The sequence below is a fragment of the Falco rusticolus genome, chromosome 8 (genome assembly GCF_015220075.1).
Source record: "Falco rusticolus isolate bFalRus1 chromosome 8, bFalRus1.pri, whole genome shotgun sequence".
NCBI lineage: Eukaryota > Metazoa > Chordata > Aves > Falconiformes > Falconidae > Falco > Falco rusticolus.
Window position 1 is genome coordinate 6,023,446 of NC_051194.1, and position 19,061 is coordinate 6,042,506.

Here is a 19,061-nt window from a genome sequence, read left to right on the forward strand (position 1 = left end):
ACATTAGTTTGTTCATCCAGGCTCCCTCCTACTTCTGCTCTTTATCTTCCCAGAAATTTTGCCCAGGTGGAATTAGAGAACACTGGCTGTTTGTCTCACATTTCTAGATGTCCAGATGTCTGACCAATGTACTGGTGTTTTGGACGACTCCTCCATGCAAGAGCACTGGTCATGAGGTAACCAACTTCATATGCACAATAAATCTAGTGCAGCTGCAATGTACTGGAACAAGTGAGCCACACATGTACCCAGTAAATTTGAGATGTCCTCCAGCACAGTGTCACATGTGCAGAGCACGCTCTAAAATTTCCTGAGCACACACAGCAAGCAGGACACAACTGGTATGTACTGGGTTGACAGTGTGCAGGTAGACCAGTGGTGCAGGACATGCACACCAAGTCCCATACATCTTGCAGATTAAGTCCCACATGACTTGGACAGCGCAGATTCACGGTGGTCAAAGCACACACAGATCCCTGTTTGGAAAATCCTGGACAGAGTGACAGTCCACAGGGCCTAACAGATTTGTCCAAGTCTCATTAAAATACATCAAAAAGCAGGTGACACTGAAATTCTTCATGAAGCTCGATCATTTAGCCATAAGGATACAGACTTCTTGCAAGATACAGCTATATCAGCAAAGAACAACACTTCAGATTGGAAGGCAGATTGGAAGAATCGAGTCTCTTGACACTGCTTAATTAAGCTATGCTGCTTTTCACACCAGGACTGCCAGCAGAAGGCAAAACATATTGCAAGCATACAGTTCTCTCCACAACCAGACACTAAATGGCACTCCTCCTTTGCTTCCTCACTCTGCTACGTGCCGTTCCACCTTGCCTACCAAGCACCCTGGCAGGGAACCATCGTGCACGGAGCGTGCACCAGAGCTGCTCTTCCCCAGCAATAAGGTGAGTTGTGCCGCTGCCCTCACCCAGTCTGCCCAGGAGCCAACACAAGCCCCTCAGCCGGCAGCAACAGGGCACTACGTGTATGTACTCTAAGCACGAAAGTTTTCTTCTGGCAAAGGGTGAGAGCACCAAGCAATGAAAGCAGCGGTGTGTGCCTTTAGACCGCTCTGCAAAGGGAGAGCAGACCCCAGCCTGGATTTGCACAGCAGCCCCCTATTGCAGCCCAAGCTCAGCGCTTCCAAGGGAAGGAAATTCACCCCGAGTTCTTGGTGGTGTTTCTGAAACATACTGTTAATCACTTTGCGGTTTATAAGAGCAAAAAGATAAATGAAGTCTGAGGGTTTACCCTGACTTTGTCATCAAGGTGATAGTGAGGGGGAGAAACGAGGAGAGCACCAAACGTGTATGCAGAGGTCAGGCCAGGAGTTTCCAAGTGTGTAGGTGCCTTATTGATCCCTCAGATCCTGAAACCAATAAAATTACCTTCTTGAGATCCATTTCTATACAGGCTGAAGACAGTAATTTCTCCTGGTTATCTAAAGAACTTGAAATTTGTTTTGAAAAACTTGAACATTTATTATAATGGAAGTGAGAAAGGTACCTGCACACGACAGTGACTTCTGGAAGAATGGAGAGAGACCAATACTGCAAGATGCTTTTGGCGTTAGCACACAGGGAAGCGTGTTTCTCCCCTTTTCAGCTGTAACAGAACTGAGATATGCTTTGCTTAGATTTAGTGGATATTTTAGGATTTGGGGAGCAAGGATCACCTTTTGGGTTTGTGTTTCAAGCTGAATTTGCCCATGAACAACAAATCCTCCTAAGTGCTAGCACAATTATATCAAATTCTTCCAACAATTTCACTATAAATTGGAAGAAAATAAAATGAGAGCAGCAAAGGCCTCATGCAATATGACATCTTGGTATACAGTGGTCAAAATATTGAGGGGGTATGACTGGTTCCTTAAAAAAAAGAAGTGGCTCAGCTGGATGAGATAAAAACAGAAGAATTGGAATGACAAACCAGTAACAACAGTTGTTAAAATTTTAGGAATTTTCAAAAGAAAAATTTTAGGCTTCTTACAGTCACACTGTAGAGTTGGAATAGTTTTGGTGAACGGAAGAAACATACAGAAGAAGAGCCCAATGCTAATTCAATCAATTATTGAAATCACTTGAGCATTTTTCAGAAAATTGGAGCAGAGGGATGAGAAGAAGGTACTGCTACATGACCACAAGGCAGTGATTTTTGGAAAGTACTATGGGAAAGGAAGGCACTATGTATGTCCTGCAAATTGGATTAAAAACAAAGCATGAATGGAACGATGAGATTAAGTACAGTGAAGCACATATCCCAAAAGAGGGCTGTACAATGAAAATTCAGAAAATTATATAATCAGAAAGCACCAGAAGGAATGGAGGCATGATTATTACTGACAGAGCTTAACAAAATTACATCCCAGCCCTGAATGCATCTGTACCAAACACTGGAGGAAGGCGTACCTAAGCAGGTGATAGGAAGCAAGACTGCACTCATTAAAAAGAAAAAGGAGCAGCTTGCACTGAAATCCCAAGACATATAACTTGGTTGCTTATGATCTGGAAGCTTCTTATCATATTCATTAGCGACAAATTGGTTGAACTGGTTGGAACTAATTATGTGTTTCTTGACATGAGGAAGGGTATCAACAAAGCGTAAGTGGGGAGAGAAAAAAAAATAATAAAAAAGATCAATTCTTGGTGGCCGAGCTGCTGAAGACAGAAAAAAGACTCTGCCTGAATTCTGAGCAAATTACATTAATGTGTATGACATTGTCACAAGCCTGTGTGCTAAGTGGTGAAAGCACATCTGTTGCAACTATAAAACAGCACGTACAAGCGTACAGTCTATGCAAGCAACACAGTGAAAAAAACCAGTAAAAAATAAGAATATTTTCCAAGGGACACTGATAATTTTTCATGAACAATGAAAAATGTTGCTGTCTCTCAACAGACATAAAAGCAGTGTCAAAGAGTGAAGTGTGGTGTGTCTTTGTTAGGAACACCTGGGTCCATTTCATCACATCAATGGATACACTCCATCATTAGGAAGACATAGGTCATATTCTCAATGCTTGATTTTTAACATTAGAATTAGCTCTCTCAAGTTAGAGATTAGCTTCAATGTGTTCAAATGAATCTCAAAGTAAATCACAAAAATCCAGAATGTACAAAATTAATCAAAACAGAGGCAGACAAAGGCACTTTGCAATTCAGGCAAATTCCGCCACCCAGTTTCCCACAGCCTTGCACTGGGTCTGCCCCCACTAAGCTCACTGGGAACTTTTCCATTAAAATCAGTGTGAACGGGATCAAGTGCATGGCTTGGCTGAACCTTACCCACTTGCCAACCAGTAATTTATTATTACAAAGGCGGTTCCCAGAAAATGCATTCATATAAGGTCTGTGAGAATTAGCTATCACATAACATGCATTGCCTACAGGGATTTTGAAAGACACTGTAAATTATTTGGTGGGAGTACAGTTCCATCTCACATTGCAAAGACTCCGAGCTCTCCTTTAAAAACTTTAAAAAAATTAAAAAGAAGTAAGTGTAAGGAAGAAACATGGCCTTTTAGCTAAGGGATTCTTTCTCCAAGAGATTCCTGGAAACCCCCACACCGTCGCTTCAGAGACATTTGGCTTTCCAGTTGCCTGACCTGAGACCCATAAGGACTGTAAACCCTACTAGTGTGATCAATCTTATCTGCTGCAAATCTTCAGGGCTTAGACAGACCGGTTTCCTTGCAAAGAACGCTCTGCCCTTTGCCAGTGCTTTCCGCCAGGGTTTCAGCAGCACAGAAGGCCATTTAATTCTCTGTGAGACATCTGACAAGAGGGTCCCAAATGGAAGAGCAGGCAATCAGTTATTACGGACCGGTAAACACCTCCACATAGATCTAAGGCTTAACTAATTCAGGCCGTGTGCCCTTCCACCCACACCCTACCGCCATCGCCAGCAGCCAGTGTAACAGCAGCATGAAAGCAGCCACATGAGGCTCTCCTGAAGTCCGCTAGCACCTCTAATAAAAGCATAATAGGAGTAGCTACAACATCTTTACAATCATCCCACCACTATCACACATCCAGCCACAAATACAAACCAGATCCACAGCCAAAAAATGGCAGAAACTAACCCTCAGGGCTGTCTTGGTGTTACTCACCACCAGTGGAGTCTTAAATAAAACTTCCACTGAACTTTCAGCCCAGACTTTATCCCAAAGCCTGTGTTTTCTCATATGTATTTTGTTGCTGTGCTGTTGCCTGTACATTTTGCAGCAGACTGATAGATTTTGCCAGCCTTCCAAAATATTCTGCTTCAGTAATTTATGACCTGCAGGTCAGTATCTGAAACACTCCAATGGGTTGCCATGGAGATGTCAATACCATCCGTTTCTCTGCACACATATAATTGGGATATCCGAAAAATACCTAGAAATTTAGAAATTATATTCAAGTCATCTTACGGTGACTCAAAATCAGATTTTCCCCCTTTGTTATATTTTACACTGGAGACTGAGCAGCATTTTAGGTCTGCCTGGGACATTTAATACCCCTAGCTAGAGCCTTTGGGCTGCCTTTTTCTAACCATTTCATAGTTTAACAAGTCTCCAGAGGGTCTGCTTAAAGAAAAACAAAGCAAAAAATACTTCAGCTTGCAAGGAGAATATAAAGTTAAAATGTATGATTTTCAGCCTGCTCTTTAGTCAGCACTTTCTTAACAGGGACTGGGAAAAGCCTAAGTCCAACTGGCAGGAAGCATGGCCAGTGAGCCTGTGAACAAGGATTCAAGCCCAGATTTAATCTATGGCTTTAGACAATACATCATTTTAAGCTCAGATCCTTGAAAGAACTGGTTCCCCAATCCCCATGAAATCAATTTTTTTATGTATTTAAAAGAAATCTGCTTTAAAAGCCACCTAACAAATATATTCAAGTGTCAAATATCTTGGGTTTGGCATACCCAGCTTCAATGTGAATAGTTGTGTACGGGAACACTGAGATGCAGAGATCTCTGTAAAATGGGAACCAAACATCTGCCCTGCTCCACAGGGAAAAAACCATGCACAACTGCGATGCGTTCGTTACTATATATTATAACAGTGTCTCTCTAAAAAAGGAAAACCCTAGAACGAAAGAAACCCAGTAAGATGAATGAACTCTGAACACTGTGATATAGTGAAGCTTAATTAGACAAAAAGGATTGCTGCCCACTCAGCAACAACAAAACAGCTCAAAGGATGCAATTCTCAGTGCCCATTAATTTCATATATATTAATAGTCAGTCAAGGGCAATTTCTCATGTCACTGTTTGGTTACTGTTGCTGCAAGTCATACCAGACGCTTTCCCATGAAGTCACCTGCGTTTGCTGACCTATGGGAGAGTGAAGTTTCCAAAATGTCACTGCTTGCCACATCCAAAGACCTATTCAAAACCCCATGTCATTTAAATGACACTGCCAATTTATCCTGCAGGTGCTTCACAAAAAAAGAGACCAGACAGAGAAAACAAAATGATGGTTCATATTTAAAAGTTTTTTTAAAAAATCCCTACACCACCAAGGTAAACTTTCTCTGGTGACTTCCCTGCTAAGCATGCAAGGTGGTTTGTGAAGGGAGGCGAGGGACGGGCATCTCAGAGGCAGCTGCTTCAGGCATAAAACATTTCTCAGTGTCTCTCACCATTCACAGTCAGCAAGCACCTTCAACAACTGTAATATGCCTCCACATGTACAACAGGAAAAAAGATCTCCTTGACAGCCAAACAGACGTGGTCACAAAGCGCACAGATACCTGACAAGATTATAAATATAAAAAATTCCCACAGGTGGCAGTTCATGGAAACCACTATTAGGCTTTTCTTTTCAGGTTACTTTTAGGACTGAGCATGTCTCACGTGTGACTCGTTCTTTGGATAAAAGAATCCTTCCTTAAATGTTCTGTAAATAATCACTCCAATTTTTAAAAAGCTACAATTGTTGAAGCAATGTTAAAATATTAGGGTTACCGTCAAAAACCAAACAAACAAAAACCACAAACACATGTCTTTTTTTAAAATTGACAGTCTGTAGTTGCCAAAACCTGCAAAATGTAGCAAAGCCCAGGGAAATGGATTTCGTTCCAAGGACAACTGTCTGAAGCCCAGCAGTGCTAAAGAAAGCGAGCCTTAGCACTGCAAGGTTCCTGCAGCATGACAGCCTCCGAGCGGGCCCGCAGCGAGGGACTGCGGAGGCTGAGCTGCCAAGGACCACTGCCCTGACTCCTCCCTGATGCTCGGCCCTTCAGGATTTCTGGCTGCCTTTCCTCGCACACCCATCAGACAATACTGCAAAGGGTTGATAAGAAACCTCTGAAGAACTATCTACCTGTAGAACTGTCAGCTCCGGAGCTGAAATAAAACCAATCCCTAATCCCCTCACCATCCAGATTGTGATTAATAATTTTCCCCCTTGAAAGCAGCACACATTGACGGGCAGGTGAGCCGTGCCAGATGGTCTGAGCACACAGACAGAGCTGGAACAAGTAAGTGACTGCACAAAAACTCACAGATAAAAGGAAGAGCAAAGATGCATACCAGGCTTTTGATCAAAGACCTTGCTGGAAAATAAAGTATGCGGTATTTAACCCATTAACAAGCACTGCAGTTCCAAAGAGCCGTGCAACATCACATATCGAAAGAGGCGCCAGTTGGTCTGCAAGAGACTTCGCCCTTTGCACCAGGTGGACAACAGAACCGGGTGCCAGTCTCTGTGAGGGTCTCTTTCCAGATGCTCAGCCAGCAGAGAGAAGGGTCTCCACTGGCACTGAGGAAAGCCATGCAAGGATTCAGTTGCCTGCCTCAGTGCTTTTGGACCATCCAATAGCCTCTACCTGGTGACTGCATCCCTTTCAGCAATGCGGCTCAGATAGCAACAGCTGGCAGAGGGACCGTGTGGCCAGCAGGGGAGGGGACTAGTCTGCCATTAGCACAGTGTTAGATTGGTTTAAACCAATTACGAAACTATGCCCTTGTTCTTGTTACAGTAGCAGAGTCTCAGCAATACAGGATCAGGATGCAGGTCTGTGCAGGCAGTGTTGCAGGGTTTGAACTAGGCAAGAGCATCATGCCACGTCCCAGATGCGATGGCAAGTCAGTGAAGCTGCTGGTGGCTACTGCTCACTAATTGGCCTTTAAAAGAAAGGGTTCAAATCCAAGAAGGCACCACTGCATTAACAAAATAATCATTGCTTGGCTTAAGAGTACATCATGGACCAAGACAGTCCTGTCAACAGAACATTTAAAATCTAACACGCAAATGTTAGGTAACACAGCTCCTGAGGTTTATATTCAAATGAACAAAGACAATTAAATTCAAACTATTACCGGCAAACATGCATGTGAGACTTTATGCCATACACAGTCTGGGACAAAATATTTTGAAAAATAATTATAAATCATTTGTAACGTGATAATCTAGAAAAATCAGAGTTTGCACTCATAATTTGCAGTAACATAGTTTCTGCAAGTTTATGTTACTTATCCCAGTTTCAAAATAGTGTTTCCGTTCTATAGAAAAACACATATTTTCAAGAAGAAAGTAATTTACTACTGTACCAAAGTGCAGCTTCAACTGAAATCACTAATTTTGCTGGCTTTTTCCCTGGTCTAAGATCCTCTTGCCTTTTATAATTTCAGGAAAGCACAGGGGAAAGGAGACTTGCACTAGCTGAACACCACTGTTGCTTGCTTTTCAAGTGAGTTATTTTTACCTAAAAAATCCAGGCAGCCCCAAGAATTGCTTAGGGAATTCAAAACACAGAGAACACAAATAAATAAGCAAGAGCTACAAAACGGCTACAGAAAGTTATTACCCACCACAGGCTCTAGTTATAAACCAATACTCTGTAGACCATGCACCTAATTCATACCAACCATTGGGTTACTACAGGTATATTCCCCAGCCTCCCACAGAGCGTAACACGTGCTTTGCTAAAGCAAAAGCATCAAAGCAGCACATGCTTCCCTGCTCATCACTGCACCCGCACACACCAGGGGAAGAATCAGGCCCAAAGACCTGCATCCCTCTCTCACCCTAACTGCAAAAGGCAGGTGAAATTCTCGGTGTCCCTCTGCCAGCTCACTCAGCAGGGAGTAGTGGCGAGCAGTATTTGTCTGCGCTGCTAAGCTGCCCCAGCGCTGCTGTGTCTCGCCCAGTGCATGGGACTTGTGACTGCAACAGGGAAGGGAGGCAGGACAAGCAGTTGTGCCTGTGCTGGGAGATGGATTTAGGGCAGTGGGAAAAACAGCCTTTAAAGCGAACAGTGCATAATGCAGTGATTAAATGCGTTACAATGCATAACCTACCATATACACAGTCAGCTGAAGAAAACAGCCCTTTAGCTCGGGGATTAGCTATGCAGCACCAGCTCTGAGGCACGGAAATACTCTCCCTTTAACCAGCGTTGAGCTCATGAGCAACAGCGTTTGCCTGTAGGACATGCTTGTGTACAGCAGCCACCATGAATTAAATTAGTGCAGAGAAAGACCAAGTGGTTTGTTTTTCATTCTCCACCTGGGTCTCGCACTGTTATAAACACAGTGACCCTTCCAGTGTCCCTTCTGCAAGTGCTGAGACACCAGCAGCACACAGCACTGCTTCAGTGGCTGGCCACCGAGGAGCAGATTTCACACAGCTGAGAACAGTCAGAATCAGCTGGAATACATTTTTAATCCTTGGACCACTTCACAAGGCCTCACATGGGGCTCTACTGTTACAAGAAATGACAGAAATGTAGATGTCTCAAGGATACCCATCTACCTTGCAACTCTGGGCTTGTCCGTTGCTTTCATTTGATGATGCCTGGAGCTTTTAGCCTGATCAAACTATTTTATCATCATTATCATGGACAGCAGACAAAATTTATGCCACTTCCAGTCAGGAAATATACAGAAAATGTTTATCAGCATTTTCTACTAGAGCTTATTTTAGTGACGCATACCAGATGCTATTTTGCGTATTGTTATTAAACACAGAGCTTGAATCCCATGGTACAAAACAGCAGACACTACATGCTACTCATATTTTTGAACTTTCAGTTCCAAAATCCACTTCCTAAACAGAGATACGGGCTGCAGAACACTTTCAGTTTGTCAGAATATTAAGGTCTTTCTGTGAAGAAGTTTCTCCCTCTTTGTGCCTGGCAGAGACATCAGAACCCGCTGGACCATTGCCATCCTCTGTCTTTCTCAGCAGGTTGGACAACATGAACACAGCTTGCAAATAAACAAACCCCAATAGGATGACACTTTGTGGGAAAAAAACGTAAATGTGAAATTGCAAAAACCATGTGGGTGTGCACATACATTTTCATAAGCAAAAACTCCTCACATGCCTGTGGGCGGCTGCACACACTCACATGCAAGCACTCGCACAGGCTCTGAAGGCAACGTTTTGACTTATGAACTGGTGCTCCAATGAACTCTGCTCTTCCACTGGGTTATTACCAGCAAGAAACAGGATCAGCTTTCAGTAAAAACAAGGTTTATGTTACTCTTGTCCAAAAGGCAAATATTTTGTTCTCTCTTTCCTCCCAGGAGACTGAGAGGCTAAATTCATTAAGGACTGTGAGATCGATGGATATTATGAGGAAGAATAAAAATGAACCTTAATGAAATCTGTTGTAAAATGTTTTGTCTCTATAAACAAGCAACTGTTGACTACATGTAAACATAAACAAGTGATTAATCAAGCTTAGTTTCACACACACCCAGTGCTGAATTAATTGACAGAAGAATGTGATAAAATAAAATGAGCACTTTCCCATTTTTCATAAAAATTTTGCAGGAGTATTTGTATGAGAATTGAAAACTGTTGTTTTGTAGACCAATATCAGTTTGATTATATTTAGCAGCATTTGGTAATGTTCAAGTCCAGCTGTAAGCTGTTCACAACAATCACTTAGGAGAGCCTTATCATAATGTTTGAATTGGTAGAAAGGCTAAAATTAACTCATCAGCCGAGAAAGAAATTAATTTTATTTTGACATTAGCTAATGATACCAGTAAATGAGTGATATTTAAATAAGCACAAATAATTAAGTTGTTCACCTTTAATTCATGCATTTCTGAATGGAAGTATCTTGCTCCAGTAACATGCCTCAGCCAAAACAGAACCCACTTCCATTCAGAATAAAAAAAACATTTAGCCTAAGGCGCATATCTGAATCCCACTGGAATTTATTTGGCTTAAGTGCCTGCTCAAAGTTAAGCATGTGCTTAAGTATCTCCTTGAAGTCTACGTGGATCTCAGGCTACCTCATGAGAAAGGTGGGGACAAACACAGAAACTGAGCTTCTTAAGACACTGTTATTCTGTTCCTGTATTCCAGGTTTAGCAAGTGTTCGTTACAGGAATGACTGCACTTCTGTGGAGCGCATGGGAGAGGGAGGTGACAGCTCAGCACCAGGAATCCACAGCGGAGCCGGCCTGTGTGGCAGCTCCCTGCTCCCCGTCCCAGCATCGCCGTGCAGCAGGGTTCTGCACCACTCCACGCCACCCCACTGCTTTTCACTTAGGTACAAGAGGATTGATGCTACTGGTGAAACAAAACAGTGCTGCAGGGACTACAGATTTGATGTCATGAAGAAATAATGAGAAAAGATTTAATGAGCGTTCAATTGTTCTGAAAGCGATTTTTAGCATCTGGAAAAAAGGAGATGTTTAATTAAAAGCACAAGCCTTTTGAAGATGCAATATGCTTTCCAAAGCACTCAAATATTCAAAAAAGCCCACTGTAAGAGTAGCCTGCACAGCTTTACAGTCATCCTGATACACATGCGCATCACCACGCAGCTGCAGTTACATGAGTACTTCCCCTCCCCTCCAAAAAAACCACAACAAAATTACTAATACTAAAAAAAAATAAAAAAATCAATTAACTTCATAATAATTTTACTTCCAGACAAAAGAAAACTGACTGTCCCAGAAGCACTTCGAAGGATTGACTTTTCACCTGAGACCATTCTGTGGCCCAGCTAAGGCCACCTGCTTGGGGAGGTCTATGGTAGAAAATTCTATCAACTCCGGAAAAAAAAGGTTATTGCTTGTATTTCACACCAAGGACATGTAAGAGCATTGTTCATTAGCCTTCACCTAATCATCCCAGATGATTTATTGCACTGTTATAAAAATAGAAACCTTTAGATTTATCCTAAAGTTTCATATTAAAATTGCTGCAAGGATCTTACTTGCCTGTGCTAGCAAAAAACTGCTTCATCAGCTGCACCTATGGTTGGGAAGGGTGACACCCAACGGCCTAAGTTCACTCTCTGAAGACTTGCTTTTTCATGAGTGCATAACCTTGCTTCTTACTCAAAAGTTGATTCACAATTGAATTCTCAATCTTTCCTTTCCCAGAAAAGCCCCATGAATCTGCAATGTGAAATTCAGAGAAAACCCAAGACAGGAGAGAAAGACAGATGTATTTATCATGCACAGATGATGTAGCAAGGAGACAAAAAATATTGTCATCAGTGCCTTACTGACTGCAAAATAAGGGAACAGTAATTAATCAGCAGGAGTACATGCTGAGAGGAAATATTGATTGAATTTGAAGAAACTTCAGTTTCCTGAAGGAACTGTTCCCCTGCAAAGGTAACCAGGAAAGTTTCTGTAAATTAGAATGGCAACCAGCCAACCTGCAGCCAATCTGAGTGTCATTTCAGGCAATCCAGAAAAATATACACCAGATGTACGTTGGTTTTGAAAAAGTAATTTAAATACATTAGTAAATCAATGGCATTGACAGTTTGATGGACTATGATGGAGTAGTCTTCCTCTGAAATATCATCTCTAAAACCTGCAAAGCTCTGGCAACTGAGTTGCTACAACTTTATCATATTTTTAACTTCTTAATCTTTTCCAGTAACTTCTAGTGTTTGGTTGTTTACACTTAAATTGACATGGATTTCTCTCCTGCTGAATCGGCCCCCAGCCCCTCAGGACTCCAGTACGTCCCATCAGTGTGAGGAAGAGGAAAGGCTTTTGTCCTTCTGCATTGTGGAGGGGCAGATGTCACTAACAGGACTGAGCAGCAGTTCTGCTCTGACGAGGTTTGGGCATCTGTCAGAAAGGAGCTGGTTGCTTCTGCTGAGTAGTAGCAGCAACTTATTTCTGTCCTTTTACCTGACTGGTATGTGTTGATGGCCCAGGGGATGTTAGCCATCCTCGACATAAAGGAAACAGTAGTAGAATTAAAAAAAAAAAGACAGAGAAAAGGATGGGTTTTGCCCCAAGAAGTACACCATGGGGTCACAGAAAATGATCCCATCTTTCAGCACCAAGCCACTACGCTTCTGAAGGTCTGACCGCAAGGAAGCCCAAGTATTGCCCTGGGAAAGGGATCACGAGTCTCCAGCAGAGGCTGTGAGTCCGTCCACCCCGTCAGCCCAGAGCATATTCATGATGGGACTTGCGTCAGATTGGGTTTGGCCATTCCAAGGGATTTAATTAGCAGTAAAGAAACAACAGTCTGCCTGGTTTAAGCACATTTGGAGAGTTACCTTGCTGTCTTCCTTCAGTAATAAACTGTTCTTGGCTAAGGTCATCTTTCATCTGCACAGTAAATAAAACTGTCAAGTAAAGCTGAGTTTCTGTTTCTCATCAGTCAAGCAATACAATAAAACTCGAAGCAGCATATTTAGACAATGATTTTGAGAGAGAAGGCAAACATAAGGAATTTTTAGTATAATCATTTCCTCTCCGTTGATCAACATAACAGACACAGTAATTTAGCTGGGGAAATGGATATTAAAGCTTACAAGCCTGATAATCAGATTGTCTTTAGAGGCAAAAATCAAGCTGGTTTTCCAGACCTTGCCATAACCATTAATTAAATACTTGCCATCTCTTCACTTAACATCTAAAGAACCTAAAGAACTCTAAACACCTAAAGAATATTTAAGCAAAAACCCAGCAGTCTGAAGAAAAAACAACCTCCCCTAGCATGCCTATTTTATTCTAGTTCTATCATGTAGGAAGTTTTACTGCTGTCAAGCAACATTTCTCTTCTTTGTAAGAAGGAATTCAACTGGAAATATTAAAATATTTTCAACATGCTGCTTATTTTTATCTAGAGAAAGATAAATTATTATATGCATGCAAGTACTAAAAGCAGTTGCCAGAAAAAATAGGGTTTATTCCCACCATACCTGCAATACATCAACCACTACATGACAATATTTCTTTCCAAAACAATTAGCCTAATTTGTAACGAGCTCGCACAGAATTTCACAGTACTACTCTGCTGCAGATTATTACTTGCCTAAAATATGATGCTTACATTTTTCCAGTACATAACAAATAGTATTCTTTGAGAGGGGAAAACCAAGTAGAAATATTACACCCTTTACTCTGTGATTCTCACAAACACCAGATAATCCTGCACCAGTCAAAACACAATGATTCAGGCTGCCAAAAGAAGTATTTACTTTTCCCAATATTCTGATAGCGTTTTACGTAAACACAGAGGCAAACCTGGTACGGTCTGAAATCAGACTAGAGCTCTGCTGCTCATTTCATGTCCATTCTCTCCCAGCACATTCCACTTCTTAAAACCCTGCACGTCAGCAGAGCCTTCATAAAAGAAGATGCATACCTTGATCTCTCCAAGGCTTAGGAGGCTGTGGGTTTTGCTTATTTGCATTTTTTAAACAGATGGAATAAAATCTCAGCTTCCCTTACTATAATACAAGATAGATACCAGCACATGGAAAATGCTAGACAAAAGTGCTGTCCAGTCCCCCTTGCCGTACCTGTTAGCACAGTTCGAATTTACTTCCACATTTGGGAAAATGCAGATTTTTTTCTTTATGCATGAATCCACCCTCACAGCAATAGAAAATGGATCTTCCATTAGTCCTAGTTGTCTTTTGGGGAAGATCAGCTGCCCGTCCACTTCAGGGACCTCTCTGCTGCTGTCCTGCAGCTCTGTGTTGGAGCTCTCTGTCTGGGCAGCCACGCACATTAACTCGGGATCTCCAACAAACCAACACGCAGAACAACTGCATTTAGGAGACTATGGCCCCATATAGATTCATTATGAGAATAATTAAAGTCAGAGCAAGTTTGCCCCCAAAGTCTCAAATGGCTAAAGACGACCACCCGCTCAGGCGGTGTGCCGGGCATGAAGAGCTCTTCATTTCTGGATGGAGACAGGAGGCACGAAGAGCCCCCCTAGCCCTGTAGAGCCCCATGCCCTGCGCCGCAGGAGGCTCCCTACACCCCGCTGGGACCTCCGGCTCCACAGCCCCAGCCCCACTTCTCCAGGTTCTCCCCCGCAGAGACTTCCCTCCCAGCAGTCCCTAACGGACCTGCCGACGGTGGGAGTAAATCCCAAAGCCCTTGTGCGGTGCAAGGTCCAGCACGACCGCTGCCCAGCGCAAGCCCCTCATCCTTGAGATGATGACTGACCCACTCAACTCCAAGTCCATGGAGCTTTCAATTGGTTCACCTCCTGTTTCACTGGGGAGAGAACAGCTTGTCCTATTTCTTGTGAAAAGAGTGCCAGAGACAGGAATATTTATAAGGGACTTGTATCTATCTATCCAAACCCAAGCATTCAAAAATCATGACTCACAATCCCCTCCCAAATCATAGGATTAAATTAACATATCATGGGATTTTGAAAGATGCTGTCTTAAAAATTATGGACTACTATACACTTTGTGTTACTCACTTTATTTACACAGTCAGAAACAACAAAGTTTTTATCAAAAGTTAAAAGAGCCAGAAGCTCACCTAGGGAGAAAAAAATCATCACATATTCATGAGATTCCTGGAGGCTTGGACTTTAAAAATAGTCCAAGCGTTACAATTCATCACATGTAAATTTATGGGACTTGGCAACAATGCAGTTGTCTCCAGGGATGGTGGAAGAGGGGGAGTGCTCTTGATTAACCTCTTCCCCCCCCCCCCCCCCCCAAACAGTTACAGCATGCTGAAAGTGCCCTACTAAGTATTTCCTAAATAAGCTCATTGATTAATTTAAAGCACTATGGAAACACGCAGCACAGCATGTTTATCAACACCCAGTCACTAAATATTTTGACATTTGTTAACCAAAACTAGATGCACTCTGGAAAAAGACAAACTGGAAAATAAAATTACAGTTTTTGAAAGCATGTCCTTTCCATGCCTGTTGCCTAGAGCAAATCAGAGGTGGGAAGCCAGGTTTAATAAAAAGTAGCAGAGAACAGACCAGTTTCGGAGTGGACATTCAGTGGTTCTGTTAAAGACAAAGAGTATTTCACGGGGGAAAAAACCTGTACAGTATTGTGGGCTTTGCTCTAAAATAAAAACTAATCTTTAATCAGTTTTACAAATCAAAAGATGGTGGATGGAAGGGAATATTACTACTCTTAGGATTTTTTCCTTATTTTTAAAATTTGAAATATGAAAAATCACAACTATTCCTACCCGTCACCGACACCTGCTGTTCCAGACACGGTCAGTGCTACGGCTCAGCCTGGCCTGCCCGAGTTCAGCCTCACTTTTGCTTTTTAATCCTACAGTGCTGGCTGATGGCTATTATGATTTTGTGCCTTTGTACCAGTGCCTATAAACTTCAGCCCTTACACAAGCCCTCAGCACAGGAGAGGTGACAGACGCAGAAGTCCGGTGGCATCACACACTGCATGTAGCTTTGCTGCCAGCCGCGGTGGGCAGCCCACGAGCAGCCCTGCCATCCGCTCCACAAGCGGCCACGCAGCACGGCGCTGCATTTCAGAGAGGTGTTTTCAGATACTGCTGTCAGAGCCTTCCTCTAGCAGGTACCACATGCCAGTAACTGGAGCGGATCTACAATTTCTGCCTTTCTGTGTACCAGACTCCTACTCCTGAGGAATATTTACCATCCAAAAACAAAAATACTGCCATAAGGTGTGAATAAAATCAAGTCTCTTTTGTTTAAGAGGAAACAGAGTGGCTGGCTGATATTTTCCAACACTGCAATAATTTTATAAACACCTACTAAAAGAGCAACTTCCATCCTATGATTATGTGATTGTGGCATTCAAATTCCTGTATCCCCCAGCTCTGCTCCAGAACAAGTTCAAAGGCAACCAGAAGAGCCCAACGCAGCCTGTGTCAGTCACAAGGTACATGGACCATACTGATGGCCAAAGTGAGGCAAAAAAGTTAGCTGAATGCCATTGCTTGCTTTCTTTTTTCTCCCCGTTCCAACTTGAACATTGAGAAATTTATATTGTTCACTTGACCCTAACTTCAGTGCCCCATCTCTGTGATTCAGATGGTTTCTGGGGATTACTAAATGCAAGAATAGAGTGTAGAGTAGCATTTTTACAACAGGTACCATACTCTTTCTCTTTTGAAAATGATTAAGGTAGCCATAGTAGAGGGATGGGGATCACTGGGAAAATTTCTACAAAGGACATTCTAACACACTGCATTATAGTTTAAAACATATTATAGTAAAATAAGATAATACTAGGGTATGAGTGGCAAATAAGTCTGCAGTTTGGTACACACATTTGGAACAAAAATGTAGCTCTTCTGTTGTTTCCACTCAAATGACCCAGTTAATCTCAGTGTTAACATCAGCTGTCAAAACATGCACTTACCAGATTTGCATCCTTTATTCAGAAAAAAAGGTGCAACATCCAAGCAGTTACTGGAGAAATAGGAAATACTACATAGAACAGGTGTTTATGTTTAGCTCCCGTTATTCCATCACTGTCTATCACATACTTAGTATGTTAAATTCCACACTTGGAAACACATAAATAAGAACGTTTGTGTTCATATCTGAAGATACCATTATTTCACGGCTGGCACTAAATCCAGCCCAGTGAAGACACTGTCAGCGAGAAGCCCACGTACCATGTCAGCCTCCATGTTCTTGCTGCAGCTTTTGTAAAGCCAGCACTGCTACCTGTCCCCAGCAGGCACAGGCACCTCTGCACTGCTGCTTCATCCACCACCCCCTTCTGCTCTGACCCAGGGACTCATTGGGACGCACGACATTATGCTATCTCCAGAACCAAGGAAACTCTTTCAAGCATATACAATTCCACCATCCTGGAGATGGTTTTGGCTGCTGCAATGCTTGCTTACCCCAGGTAAATAAAGTGTTCAACTCCTTCCCTACTTTTTCATCCACAGAGGAATTAAGAACACATTTCCATTTTCAAGAACAACAAAGTCAGAGATAGCAGATCACATTGGCTACATGCCTTCAGCTACACTTTATATATCAGCTGGCATTAACATCTCTGCCTTACCTTTATACACGGCATCCGCATTCTCAATAGGAAGCTCCTTCTTGGCAGCTGCTCTGCGATAGACCACGTGCGTTCTGCCTCCTCCCTCTTCCTCCTCCTGGGCCCCCTTCTCCAGAGGTTCAATGAAGAACTCGTCCTTGTCTGTGCGAATCATGCCAGCCTGCAGCAACAGGGCAGAGATCGAACATTTTGCATTACTGCACATACAGCAGACGTTGTAAGTAAACAGTTACAATATGCTTAAGCACACTTTAGTGCTCTCTAGAGAGCAATTAGGATGCAGAGAGGAAACGAGGTGAATTCTTTATTAGAGCAAAACGAAGCATCATTTCCCCAACTTGACAAGAAAGGACAAAAGATACAACCCCGAACCAAAAGGACTTCTCCTTGCACCACATGAGCAAAGTACAGGTCTAAGGATCTGTCTAGGAAATGCACTCCATTAGAAACCAGCTACAATGGAAGTTACTATGACCTTAGCTATCTGTCAGGCCCAGACCGCTCCAGTGCTTACTACCTTCTAAATAAAGGATCAACTAGTTCAGTGTCATAAGTGGATCCTGATGTGCAGTTCAACAGTCAAAAAACAGAGCCTTTCTGTTCAGAAGCAAGATGGAAAAGTACTCTCTTACATGCAGACAACTAAGCCTGGTGATTATTTACCCCTTGATGCAAAGGGTTTCGCTGACAAAATACTCTTCAAGAATTAGCCACAACTAGTTTAAAAAAAGGTGTCAGTAGTGCATTGCTAAGAGATAAAAACTTGTTCAGACATGCTGGTATGAAAAAGAAAAATTTGCACTTCTACAGAGCACCTCAAATGAACATCACCCAGATGATTCTCACCATGTTCAGGGGAAACCCTCATAAAGACTGAAAACTTTAAGAAGTCTTTCATTATCTTCATGCAGGTCAATCAACTTGGGCACCTGGATTGCCTGAATTTGTCTCTTCTTGCAGTCCTGCCCTACTGCAGAAGGTCACAGCAGCCAGTAGCTGCCTTGCAGAGATAGTTGGCCTGAATCAGTTTTCCTGCATATGTTTGCACATCTGTGTTTGAGAACTTAAAGTCATGAACTCTTAGCTTGTAAACAGAAAGTCTTACTATTAACGTGAAAGAAATTGTTTCAATTATTATTGAGAGAAGCCCCAGATCCAACCTTCAGAAACTCCTTCATCATACTCTTTCCCACTAAGCCCACTGATGATCCTGGAGTCACTGGACTTTCACACTGGGCACAGCAGACCATGTTGACGCTGTGACACACATCATCTTGCTATCTGAGCTCCTGGGAGCCAAAACCCTCTGCTGGGTGAAGCCCCACCTCAAGATTCCAGAACCAGTTTGGCTCTTTTGAACTGAGTACCCTCACTTGAAAGAAGCATCATCTAAACACTCTTATCGTATCCCAGCACTGAAGTTCTCATACAATGCATATTTTTCTTCTACAAGCAGCAAACTATATTCCTACTGCTATAAATACAGTATGTTCTTTGGTTCCCTCCTTGGAAAAATGTCAGGTTCATTTGTCATGTCTTAACTTACATTAGGCAAGATTTCCAGTCCCAGATTTCACATATATATAATGTATACAAAAACAGATTGAAAGAGAAGGATTAAAGAAGCAAAATTATATCGAAGCAATTTAAACTGATGCCATCCTGCCTATATAGAGGAAACTGAATTCGAAATCCTGTCCTGTTTCTTATCTAATTTAGATTCCACATCAGATACAAAAAAAGGTGAGACAAGCTCAGCAGCTCAAGGAAGCTAAGACAACTGAGAAAATAAGGGCTGAACCAGAGAGACAGCAACTGATCTTTTACTGTAAA

General features: G+C 42.3%; 1 protein-coding gene across 2 annotated transcripts in view; it reads right to left on the reverse strand.

Annotated features, from left to right (window-relative positions):
- Positions 1-19,061, reverse strand: part of ADAMTS2 (ADAM metallopeptidase with thrombospondin type 1 motif 2) — a 260,988-nt gene that overhangs the window by 101,327 nt on the left and 140,600 nt on the right. For both annotated transcript variants that reach the window (XM_037397227.1, XM_037397228.1), the window contains one exon: positions 17,229-17,388. In XM_037397227.1, the coding sequence (XP_037253124.1) occupies positions 17,229-17,388 (160 nt within the window). The remainder of the gene's footprint in view (positions 1-17,228; positions 17,389-19,061) is intronic.